Source organism: Merops nubicus, unplaced genomic scaffold (genome assembly GCF_000691845.1).
Source record: "Merops nubicus isolate BGI_N331 unplaced genomic scaffold, ASM69184v1 scaffold18734, whole genome shotgun sequence".
NCBI classification, from domain to species: Eukaryota; Metazoa; Chordata; class Aves; order Coraciiformes; family Meropidae; genus Merops; species Merops nubicus.
Genome location: NW_008603804.1, coordinates 17,768 through 31,056, shown reverse-complemented (window position 1 = coordinate 31,056; position 13,289 = coordinate 17,768). Strand labels below are relative to the sequence as shown.

The following is a 13,289-nucleotide window of genomic DNA, read 5'->3' as shown; positions in this document are numbered from 1 at the left end:
CAGGAATATGATAAAAGAAAAATTCCAATTAAATTACAACAGCAGTGCAGTAAGAACTATGATGTATCAAGTTGTACATCAGTACATGATGAAACAAGAGCTTCTTTCCAGGCCAAGTTTAAAGCTTCAAGCTTAGAAAGGTATATTACCAAATCCATAATTTCTAGCCCTGACATTATGGAGTCTAGTGTTGCCACTGCTGTTTTTAAAACTACATTAAGCTATTTGCCTCACTAACCTCTGGAAGCAGAAAGTTTCATAGTTAACCTTATCCATAATTTTTAAAAAAATCTCATGTATCTCTTTGATGGTTAATTTGAATTTCTTTAAGTCAAGAAGGAAAAACATTTTGGTGATTTGCCATATAAATCAAGGATTTATTCTTCACTACCTCTATACAAGTACTATTCACAAAACCAGGCTCCAGTTGTGAAGTCTACCTCATCTCCAGTCCTCAAATTAGATAAAAACTGCACTGAAGGGAACCACAAAGGTTAACTATTCAAACAGCTCTCCATCCCTTAACTTGATTTCTGTCCTTCCTAACAGAAATCTTTCTAACTCAGTATCCATAAACAAATTATTGTAGGACTCCAGTTCCTTTAAAATAAGAAAATCAGTCCTAATGCTTACCTATTCTCTTGCTGCACCATTATTCCATTACCTGCAATCTTGTGGTCACTGCAAATAGTTGTCAAAAGTAAAAGTTTAATTTTTAGAAGAGAATAAGCTTTCAGCTTTTTCATCTCTCAACTAAAAAACCCTAGTTCCTTCAGCCTTTCTCTGTCAGTCTTTTTTTCTTTTTTTTTCTCATGATTCTTGATGCTTTAGGCTAGCTTTCTTTAAATCATTTTTGCAGTCAAGATGAGTACCCTATATGTCACAATTTTAGTACCAAGTGAGCTGGAAGGATTACCACACTCTCTTTATGACTTCTTCCTCACCATCTTGTTCTACTGAGATAAAATTGTTGATTAATGTGGGTGACCCACATGAACTCTTAAGGCCTTTACTGTGTAACTGCTGCCTAGAAGTGACTTCCTATATCTTGAATTGCGTAGGTACCTATTCCTAACTAAGAATACTACTTTGCACTTATCCTAGTTTCTTAAATTATTTTGTTAAGGACAACTTGAATACAAGTCTGTCTTTCAAAGTACAACACAGTTCCTCTTAACACCACTGCGCTAGCTTTTCTTCCAACTTCCAGAATACATTTCTTTGTCTTTCTCCAAATTATTACAATCAGCTATAGATTTCTGTATTAACTGTGGACTGGATAACTTACATAGAGCAAAACTGAGCAAGGTAGACTTGCAAATTAAACTAGAATATATTGTATTGTCTATAATTATTTTTCAAATTAATTTAAATGGAAAGCGAGGTCAAATAAAGCCAAAGAGAAAAAAAAAAAACAACAAACAAACAAACAGAGAAGGGACAAAGTGAAGTGTGCCATGACTACTTTCCAGCCTAAATCTGCTCAGTGATAATGAAGGTTTTACTCTGATGAAGTTATAACATGATCTGTCATTATCAGTTACACTCTTCACTATCTGCATCCCATTTTAAATCCAAGCCTTTTCAAATTCTATCCCTACAAATTCAGAATATCATCTCTTTACTCATCCTTCACAGTATCATATTTCTACCTTTTTTATACCTTATTCTTGAGTATCAGATAACCAAAGGAGTTGCAGTTCAGTCAGGATAGTCTCCAATTAGGCTTCTTACTCATCTTCTAATGTAATAACTGTTGGAATTCTTAGCCCTGTTTTATTAGAAAAGTTCCAATTCCTATAAATTCATTCTTCCTTAGACCTTTGTGCTTATCTCTTTCCCAGGAAGACTGTGCTGCCAAGACTGTGTTCTCCGCTTCATCCCCTAACTTATCTTTATATTCTTCCAGCCCAGGAATAGAAGGCTATGTCTTATGCAGTCTGACAAATTAAGAATTTACATATGAACCCATGTATATTAAAATTGCCTTCCCAGGCAGCAATGTATTTTCACTGCACCTCTGCAGAAAAGGAAAGGTGGGAAGCATGAAACTATCATCCCCATTCTACATATACAAAAAAACAACCTAAAAGGTGAAGAGAGATGGTTTCACTGCATAAGTCAAAGCATGGGCAGAGCCAGGAGTCATTCCTGTCTTTTGCAGTCCTATATAACTTGCATGAAACTTTTGTTCAGATTTAAAAGAATACATAAGGCCATCCTGATTCCTTGATAGAGGTATACAGTTTTGGTTTGATTAGAATTAAACCAGCAGCTTAACTTTGGATAACTTCCCATTTTTAAAGTCAGGGGTTTTAACTTTTTCATTTTTATCACAGAAGGGCAAAAGTAATTAGGAAAGGGAAACTAACTGACGGTTGGTCAAAACTGACTGATTAATAACTCTGTACTTCAATGTATGTTGAACACAAAAAAAACAATTCTTCTGCCGTCTTGTTTTTCTTTCCATCCAGATATTTCATAAACACTTTGAAAACTTAAACAGTTCATGTATAAATTACATAAAATTTGCCTCTGAAATGTAATCAGAAACAGACAGCATAAGCTACTAGCTATAAAGTGCAAGTTACTCATCAATTATTTAACATATTCTATTTAAATAATGACACTGACACAATATAGACATAATCATTTTTATACAACTGTACAAATAAACTGGGAGGGAAAAAGAAAGAAGAAAACCCCAAGAAACTAATTTCATTTTAGAAAGAAAAATTTATTAAGTATAAAAAAGGCACACCCAAGACAATGCTTTTGATGCAGTAGCTTAAATATCCCCATAGGCGTATTCTTAACTGTAGAATTCAATACTATGGCCATTATTCAGCACACTTAAAATCACCAAATTCCAGTCTACTGCCACACATTCAATCTTTTATATATATAAATTGTTAATTCATGAACTTCAGCAACAACTCACCATCTGAAATTCGGGAAGGGAGCAACAATCCTCTTCTGCCTAGTTCAGCCAGAGCCAGGCATCCACCATGCCATGCATTGTCTGTCTCCTCGAAACTAATTTTAGAACAAAGACAAGTTTTGTTAAAAGCAGCCTTCCCTTTTCAGATTTTATTTTTCGTGGTGAATTCAGAACGTTTTTTAAAAGACATGTAATCCAAAACAGCATGTGTTTATTGTGTTACTAATCCTGTTAGACTTCTAAAATATAAAAACAACAAGCTGAATATTTTCTTTCCCATCTTGTGCAACATAAATGCTGTTATAAACATTAAAAAATAAGCGAAAACCCCATTTATCAATATAAATGTAACCTCAATACAGAAGAGTACAATACCTGAAATTCATGCAGAAAAGGTAAACAACTTTCTAGTACACAGGAAGATGTAGATTTACAGAACACATCCCAAATAACTGATTAATTTAGTGTCACAGTCCTTAACTACCAAAATGGTTCAAGTGATAGTTTCCAATGAACACATTATACGAGCTTATGCAGCAAGCAAACAGTGATGTTTATCCACCATTAAAAAAAACAGAGCAAAACAGAGCAATTTCTAGTGAACACAGCAAAAAATACCAAAAATGGTAAACAATTTTTGGTGGACTGGCAGATAAGGGAGTGAAAAGAAGAAAGGCTGCACGGCATGTGACTAAATATGCAAAAAGTTCATTTGGTATTGAACTAGGTGTAGGAATGTAAAATTAAAATGTTGAACAGACTGACTAGGTCCCATCAAAGCTTCAACTCTCCCAGTATCCTGTCTCTGGCACAGCCCAATAGCAGATGTTTGGCCAAAGACTAAGCACAAAGGACCATTCCCTTATTAGCCTCCTCCCAGCTCCGGCAATCAGCAGCACGGAGATTTCCCAAGCCAAAGGCTGCAACCAGAATGTCATATTTATTAATCTCTGATAGGACTCTCTTCCATTTATTTGTATAATCCCTTTTTGAACTCCCTTTACTCTTTCAGCTTCCACAACATCTGCAACAATGACTTCACAGTTTAATTATAATGGCGTGAAAATGTCCCTCGTGATGCTTCCAGCTCTCACATTATGAGAAAGAGTGGAGAGTAAACAATTACTTGCTTTCCCTCTTTTCTTCATATTTATGATTTTATATATCTCCATTACATGTCTACTTTTTCTTTCTATTTGGAAGAATCCTCATGAATTAAATGACTTTTCAAAGATTCAGTTTGATTCTTTTTTCCCTTTGTAATAATATTTAATGTTCCATTTACTTTCTTTTTTCTGCCACCTGCTGAGCACTCCACTGACATCCTGACAGAACCGTCAGCAACTTCAAGATCTCTTTCCTGAGTAGTAATAACAGCTTTACAGCTAGCTGCATTTTTCCCTAAGTTCACTAGTTCCCTTTCATTAGTCATTGTATTTCATATGTCATTTACTATCTGCTTATATAACATTTCTTTTCCGTCACCTCTAGTTTTTACTACAATAGCTCTCTTTAAATCATCAGCTAATTTCCTCACCCCACTGTTCACCTTTTTGTCAGGATTATTTGTGAGTACCTTGAACAGACCCTTGCAGGACTGTACTGATCATCTCACTATACTGTGAGAAATCACCCCTTATTTCTTCCCTGTCTCTTGTCTTTTAATCTACGTATATATATGAAAAGCTTTCTTCTTAGCCCAAGAGAAAGTGCCTCTGATGAGTAACTGACTTATTTTTATTTTGGTCACTAGATATTTAGTGCAAGGCATACAGAAGAGATTCCCTTTGTCCTTGGTCTACATTTGTTCCCAGGTGCTTCAGAAGAAAGCAGGTCACTCAACTACTAGTTGGATTACTCATCCCTATGACTCGAAAAACAAGGAAAGAAAACACAGCGAGTACAGGTCTTTGAAGCTCCAGGGATAATTGAGATCAGCAGCACCGCTTAAATTAATCACAGTAACACAGTGGAAGTATTGGCCAAGTAGATACTTTCCTTGCATTTTTTTAAGCCTTCATAGTTTTTTGGGTTTTAATGTGTTACCCTTTGAGCTGTTATTTTTAATTTCTACTCACAACCAGTATGAGAAGAGTTTTTTTTAAAAACTGGTGACATTACCACTTACTGAGAACATCACCAACATTTTTTGCCAGTACATTTTTTTTCATTATTAGGTTACTCTGAAACACTAGTTTAGACCTTAAAGCTCAAGTACTCAATGTAGACACGGTGAGCAATCTGACATAAAAAAAGGATATGATACTTATTTAATAATTTAGTCCTTTACGTGTTCTACACAGATGCAGAAACAAGACATCCAACAACAAAGTGCATCAAAACAACATCCCAGCAGCCACATGTGATCAAACTGAGTTTCAGCTAGCCCACAAGCCTCTCTCTGCCACGGCCAACACTACATGCCTTAGGTATAGTATGAGTTGCATATTGCAACACCCTCCAAAACACGTCCAGTCTCTGGCAGATCACGGATGAGTTTGCAGAAAAGAAAAATGTTTTTTGTTCAGGCATATACTCTTAGTATCCAGAGCATCCCGAGGCAAGAAGTTTTTACAGTTTAACTACTTGCTATGTGAATAACCACCATCTTCTCCTTACTCCAAACCTGCCACCTGCTACTTTAGTTTGCCTGTAATAATATGAAATCTAGAGGACAATCATTTCCGTGCCATTCATGATTTCATAAACCTCTATTATACCTCATTTATTCCTCACTTCTTCCTAGATGTTTTAGCGTCCCCTCACACAGAGATTGCTTCCTATCTCTGGTGATCCTCAGAACCCTTCTGAATATAACTTCCAGTTCTGCTGTGATTCTGAAGATTTACACAACACTCAAGACATGAGCACACCAGGATTTTTTAAAGTAGCAAGTTAATGAGCATTTTTTATTTCTATTTTTCCAAAGGTCAACGTCAGTCTTTCCACATTACTTCAGAATGGGGTCAAGATAAAGAATTATGGATAATTCCTTGACTGAACACTCTTAGCTTACCCATGCCTTAGAAGATTTTGAAATCTAGAAGGGCAACAAAATGTACTGGTTTTTAGACCTGTCTTCCTAACTATTGTCCTGTTTCATAAGCAGATATGTTTCACATGAACGTAAACTGTCAAGTAAGATTTTTACCTAAAACAGTCCAACACGGACCCAATCACGTCATCTGCTAATTCTTTTGGTAGTCTTCCAGTTACTCTACCAATTCTACAGAAAGAAAAAGAAAAGCACACAGTAATTCATTAGTATGGCATTTGATGAGTAAGCTTTACATAAAATTTACTGGAAACTTACAATAAGATGCCCGACTTCAAGAGGACAATGCACTACTCTAACACCATTACACTAAAACAATAACCTCAAACTCGAACCCAAAGCTACGCAGCAGCACACTTAACACAGAAAAACACTTTTTGAAAGGGAAGAGATAAAAACATTTTGAAGAACTGCTACTCTTCAGCCTTCAAATCATGTCTTATCCAGAATGTTTATTCCCAAACCTATCTAAACTTTTCCTGAAGACTAGTCCAATCTCTTATCAGAAAAAGATACAAACATGGCTTTATACCAGGAGCTGTGTTAGACACATTTGAAGTAACAGTGAATGTTGACAATACACACAAATTGTCAACTGGGGATTACATCAGACTCTACTTCTATGTTGCTCAGTTTATTAGTTTAAAGTAACCATAAGAAACCTACCCTTTTGCTGCAGACCACCTGACAATAGTATCTTTGTCTTTCAGTCCAACCAACAATTGCTCTGCAGATAAATTTTTTAAACAAAACATATTATTCCTGTTTAACATCACATTTCTTAAAAATGTTCAAAATTAATTTTCCTCTTAACATAACTGCCTCTTGGTTTAAATATCAATACTTATATCTAGATTTATTTGTCAGAGAAGTGTGACTTGAAATCAAAGAAAAAAGAAAGATGTCAAAATTGTTTTCTAAAAGAGATAATTTGGAAGATTCAAAGTGGAGGTCACAATGCTTCTCTCAGTGGTTCATTAGATTACTCAGTTATAAAAGTCTTCTGATGCAATTTTTGGCTATTTACTTACAGCACATCCAGAAGCAAGCTAGCAGAGGACCTGCTGTATTACTGCATACTAATAAGAAAATGCTCTTCCTTTGATACTACCACAGCTCAAGAATTTCAACTATAATTCTTTAGCTTTCAAGTAATACAATTACTTTTTGTTTTTGATTGTGAATTTTAATTGATCCTTCCATCTGTGAAAGGTCAAAGACACCTCTTTCACATCACTTGATAAAATTGGTAAAATGTATTTCAGCAACCCCATCTCCCAACCCCACAACAATGCTACAGTACAGTTTCTGCTTGAGATGATGAAATCCAAATCATTTGACAAAACTATAGCCTATTTTAATCAGCTGCATAGAATGAAATTTTTATATTCTTTCCATTTTCCACATTAGTGCAGATACCCACATCACTTTCTTAGCCCTAAGCAGGTTGTTTTCCAAAATATGCTTAATTTGCAAGCATTACAATAATTTTTGTCCAGTCTTAACACACCTACAACATTTTCGATCTCTCCTGGAATGTCATATTCCTCTTCATCATCCTCTTCATTAGCAGCAACTGTTACCATTTTATTCTGCACAACTGAACCCTGAGCTTGCAGATTGGCAGCCAGAGATCGACAGCCACGTTGGTATCTGCACAAGAAACACACACAGTTCATTTATTTTTCCAAGTCCCAACTGAAAGAGGTACACACTGTCATAAAGCCTGCTTGTCAAGTTACACCTCCCAGCGTACAGCTCGCCAGTTATTTAGTCATTGCTTTAAAGGAAAGGGAAAAGTATCCCATGCTCCTGACCCAGTTGTCTCTTGTCCAAGGTAAGAAGAGCTAGAGTATTTAAATGGTTCCTTTCCATTCTCTCTCCCTTTCCTCTTTCAGTATAACCTACTTTCCACTGCTGACAGTAAAGAGAGGCAAAATTTCCATGCCCTAAAAACATCTCCAAAACCTAAAAAATAAAATAAATTCATAAAAATCAACGTATTAAAAATGGGTTTTTTAAATGTTAAAGCCAGCTTAGTACTTTCCGACCAAGTTGTACTCAGATATTTAGCCCGTGGTGCAGATACATTCTTACAAAATATATACTTTACATGCTAAACTGACTTTTGCCATTGGGCAAGGTACACTCTCCACCTAAAAAGAATTTTCTATGCCTAAGGATGTTCTCAAAAGTTGGTAAAAGAAACACAATAAAAATAGTCACCAAGGGAGCCTGCAATTTTAGAATATCAGTGCGAGAAATCTAAAAAAGAGTTTGCCCTCTGGCAATAAGTAAAACCAGACACCAAAACCTGACTAATATGCAAAACGAAAGTGGGATTGTAAACCAGTTTTCCCCTGTGAACTTTCTATCGAATCACGGTAGAACTATGTAATGGAAAAAGTTATGTTCACTCTTACAAAATTGTACTAAATCAACTTCAGTAACAAAGGTCGCTGTCTTCCCACCTGTACCAAGTTACGCATTATATAGGAACAGGCTTCTGCTTGTGTAATGTGCAACATGAAAAGCCAAAAGATTTGGCTTCTCACAGCACTAGTTTACTATACCAAAACTGAAAAAAAATTACATGAAACTAAACACAGCGGAAGAAACAAACTTTTCCCAAATAGTGCAAAAGAACTTGTTCATTCATGGGGATTTCTTTCTCTCACTTTTAGGAGAGGTTAGGAGAGCAGCAGGCCAGTAGCCAGACATATAGTTAGGTATTTCTAAGGTTTTGGAGTGCTTTTGGATTTAATTTTTTTTAAAAACTATTTCAGCTTTAAACTAACCTCCATTTTGCTACCTTCGGTTTGACAAACGTCAGTCCAAGTCGCTGGACAAGTTTCATCCCTAGCTTGCGAAGAACCATCTGATTACTTTCTGACAGCTTGCAGTTATCGAGACACTCCAGTACAGTAGCAGCTGGAAAAGAAAAGAGATGCAAGGGAAACTGCTTGAAAAAGATCCCAGAAAATTTTGTAAAGTCTTGAAAGTTCTTTAGCAGATTTAGATTTTTCAGGGTATTACTGAAATGCAAATGCCTTATTGCCTACTTTGTAGTAGCTTTGACACTGGTCAAACAGTGGTAATATCCTTTACCTACCAAACAGGAAGGCTTGCTTCAAGGATTACTTTTGACTATGAAAATTATAATGAATTTAGATTCTGAGAGTATTTATGCCTCTAACTCTCACTGGAAGTAACATGTTGAAGCATCTTTTGGGATCTCAGAACTTTCAGTAGTCTAACAGAACCAGGATTCAGAAAAAACTAAATCATTTACTCTGCAGCCAGTTTCTGCACAGTAACAAAGCATTCCCTTTCCTCTTTTATTACTTTCAGGCAGCACCAATTTAACTACTCTGGCACAGAAATTTTTATGATGATGAATGTCCATAAACATTTAGACATGAGAAATACTGTGTATGTATAAACAAATCGGCAACAAAACCTTTCATTTGGGCACATCAAAGGTAACAAAATTATTTGTCCAGCAAAGCAAGAAAAAAGTCAAAAGATTAATGAGTATAAAGTTCCAGGATTCAAAATTTTCACAAGGAACAAATAAAACAGTTCTTTTGCATTTTCAGTCTCAAACAATTAATGACTGTTTTGAAGGCTGGTCATTAGTCCGTCGAGACTAACAGCTGGGACTCTGAAGGACCCATCATGCTGTAACACTATAAGCACTGCAAACATGGAATCATACTGGTAAAATACTCTGCAACCTCTCACTCCAGTCTCACATCAGGGCTTCTGAAGTACTAAGAGACCAAAGATAAACCAATTGTTTCAAAGTCCAAGAAATTGCAGGAGATGCCTTAAAAATCTCCTCAGTTTTTAAAAAGGCTTGTGATTTACTCTGACATACTAAAATATTCATAAAATAATAAAGGCAGATTAAAAGGAAAACCAGTAATAACTATTACTTTGATACCTTCCAGTAGCCTGGACTTTTTTGCAATTGTAAAAGCTAGAGAGACTCAGTCTAGGAGGGAGAGAATGCAAAAAAGTCAATATTCATAGATAGGAGAAAAGAAAATTAAGAATATACAAATATAAGCTTCTTCCAAGTCCTGCCAGCTCTTGAATCACTGAAATATCTACAGACCCATGCAAATGGCTTCAGGACTAGTGCTTATTTTTAAGTTGAGTTCCGTGTTGCAAAAGATTTCCAACAGTATCTTCCTTTGACATTTGTCTTTTTTTTTCCTATTTGATCCTGAGATCTGTTATAACTTTTAATAATTTTAGATTTTTTATATTTTTTGTCTCTCACATTTTCTTATCCAAAACAGTTTCTGAGCATCTGCTTTCTATCTTTCCTGCGATCAATTAATTCATTGGTATGCCCCTGATTTTTCTCTTATTACCAGACTTGTAACTACTTAATATCCTTTCTGTAAGCCATAAGCCAAAACAATTTTACCCGCATGGTGAATATTGTGAGCCAAGTATCTTCTTTTCATACCCATTATGACAATTGCGTTGTACAGCTGCATCTTTCTAATGGCACAATTTTGTGTTATACCATATTTTACCTAGCCCGCTTATTATTCTGTTCATCTGGCAGACTTATTTCTCTCAGAGCTTCCACAGTGCTGTCTGCTATTTCTATGCAATGACATTCCCCAGCATTTTCTGTTTGTTCTTGACCAGCTGTGCAGTACATATGGCATTCCATGCTGTTTGTCTTCACCATCTTCTCTCCATCTTTACCCATACCTGAGGCATTCTGTAAGGAAGCATCTACATCTCAGGTTTGAATATAATTCCAACAGATAGCTACTCTGTTCAGAAACTTGTGCTCTCCTTTTGGTTAACTGTCTATCTCTAATTGCATCCATTATAATCTCTTTTCACTAAAAACTTCTCATTTCAATAGCATCACTGTTCGTTCCAGATTTCCAGTAGGGTCCCATATACAGCAGGCTCTTTAAACTTGGGTTTTCCAAAATCCTGTCCTTATGTTAAAACTTGATTTTCTGCAAAATTTTCATCAGTAATATTTATAAAACCAGTTTATGTTCTACTGAATTTTAAAAAATATTTTCCACATCTTCTAGTGTACATGTTCTGAGTTTAGCTTCTCTATTACAGCGATGGCCAATGGGATCACCTGCCAAATTCTTTGATGAGCTGTTCCAACCTAACATTCCCCAGTGGCGTCTGCTCCTCCCTCGCTGTAATCTCTTCTTTTTACCCCCCCTCATTTTACATGCTTTATAACTTCCCTGTTGATTTCTCTCTTTGCAGAACCACTTGTTATCAGTTTTATCTTTCTTTCCTTTTATTTTATTGGAATGGCTTTAAAAACAGCAATGAGGATATTACAAACTTACCGTATGGTAAACAATCTTCTCTTTTGCCATGCTTAAATAACTGTGCCTACAGTTAAAACAGGGAAAACAGACATGAGAACATACAGAGTCTAAAGCACAATATATTAATCATATATAGTTCTAAAATACTTGTTAATATTTTCGCAGCAATCTGTAGTGTTTACCAGTTCAAAAAGCATAAAAGAGTCTCAGGGTGCAGTTTTACTTCTTTGTAAGTCAATGCAAGTCCAGGATACTGTAGCCTGTCCCTCCCCTCCCATCCATACAACCACAGAGGCAGCCAACTCAAGGAGCTGAGCTGGTCAAAAAAAACACTTGAGATAATGAAAACAAAAAGAGGGGGGGAAAAAAAAAAAAAAAAAGCCACTAGTTTTCAGCCAGCTCAGCACTCTGGACTGTCCAGCTCAGTGCTTGGTCACACAAGCTCAATGCAGGTGCAACCACAGCATCTATTACCTCAAACAGCTCATTCTGCTTTGAACCTCTAAAAAGTGCAGGAGAATTTGTAGAACATGAATAAAGGCAGAACTAGGGGAACTCTGTATCCTGTGTGGGACTGCCTCATGCTGATTGTCTCCAAAATAAGCAAGCCTTGGTCATGATTTAGGTGACCCAGCACACATCAACACTTTGGTCACTGCCAAGAAGCCAGACAGGTGGACACATGGGAGCTTAGTTATTACCAGCAACCACACACTGGCAGACAGGACACAACACAGGCTAAGTCACCAAGTATTTTACTCTGTTTGTCCAACAGCTTTTGAGAACTCCATGTTAAACCAAAGAAAACCAGCTACAGAAATCTCTGACTGCAAGCCTGCTACACATACACGTCCAACTGGCAAATTTTAATTCCTGTGCCGTGGGATTTAAAGAAGCAAACAGCTTCCAAAATAATTTTATATGTAATTAAATATCCCACTAAGATTAAGCCCCAGCACTACAGTGAGACAAACAGACTAGTAACACCTGACAAGAACATGTTACACATTTGAAGTCTCCTCAGTTCAGTTAGTGTGCATCAAAACTAATGTGTTCAGTCCCTTTTTTTTTTTTTTTCCTTGCTTTGTCATTCACTAGAAGAAAAACCTTCCTCAATAAATATGCCTGGGAGTTAAACAAGAACAGACTTACCTCAAAAATATGTACTTTCTCACACATACCAAACACACACATGCCTCCCGTACTGCAGGTGTGGTTAATAGCAACAAAGGCAATAAAAACACCTTTAGGCTATGTACCCATTCTATTTTGTTTTGTTACTAAATTGCATTTTAGGATCCTAAATTAGCACTTCTGATCAGCTCTACCAGAAGCTATATAGGGGAATTTGATAATATCTATTGAATTATTTCAGATTTTTAACGCTTTCATGAGTAACCAGGCAAATGTAAGGCATCCTCCAAAAACTGTATTCACAAAGCAATAATGCCATAGAACTATTTCAAACTCAGAAGAACAGCTAACAGAAATAACTACCAACGCAACTGATATAAATACAGCATAGCTTTTATAATATGCCGTATCAGTATCAAAAAAATATATATGTATTTCCCACTAACATACAGCAAAACCCTCTTTGTATGAAAAAGACTAAAGGAAAGACAGAAAATCTTCAAATCTTTGGCCTAATTAACAAATCTACAGCCTCTAAGATGCTTCTGCCTCTTCGCTGAAACATGCAGAAGCTCATTTCATCACTTTATTCCTGTGTTCTGCTTCAAAAGCCTCTCAGATGGTTACTTCACAAGGGTAGCTTGCTGCAGCATTTCTGCAACAGCTTCACAATTACTTCTCCTTTATAAATGCCCAGTTAAGAGCAAATACTGGTTTTAAGTCACACATAGTTTGCCTCCAAATTTTTAGGATTTATTCAAGCACATTCAAACACAATACATTGTAACTCCTGAAATAGTGATAATGTTTTTTAACCAGGGTTTTA

At 36.1% G+C, this 13,289-nt stretch overlaps 1 protein-coding gene across 1 annotated transcript in view; it reads right to left on the bottom strand.

Moving 5' to 3' along the window:
* Positions 1 to 13,289, bottom strand: part of TBCD (tubulin folding cofactor D) — a 116,758-nt gene that overhangs the window by 85,763 nt on the left and 17,706 nt on the right. The window contains exons 8-13 of the mRNA XM_008938810.1: positions 11,348 to 11,393; positions 8,795 to 8,927; positions 7,507 to 7,649; positions 6,663 to 6,723; positions 6,093 to 6,167; positions 2,942 to 3,036 (exon numbers count right to left, since the gene is read on the bottom strand). Of these exons, the coding sequence (XP_008937058.1) occupies positions 2,942 to 3,036; positions 6,093 to 6,167; positions 6,663 to 6,723; positions 7,507 to 7,649; positions 8,795 to 8,927; positions 11,348 to 11,393 (553 nt within the window). The remainder of the gene's footprint in view (positions 1 to 2,941; positions 3,037 to 6,092; positions 6,168 to 6,662; positions 6,724 to 7,506; positions 7,650 to 8,794; positions 8,928 to 11,347; positions 11,394 to 13,289) is intronic.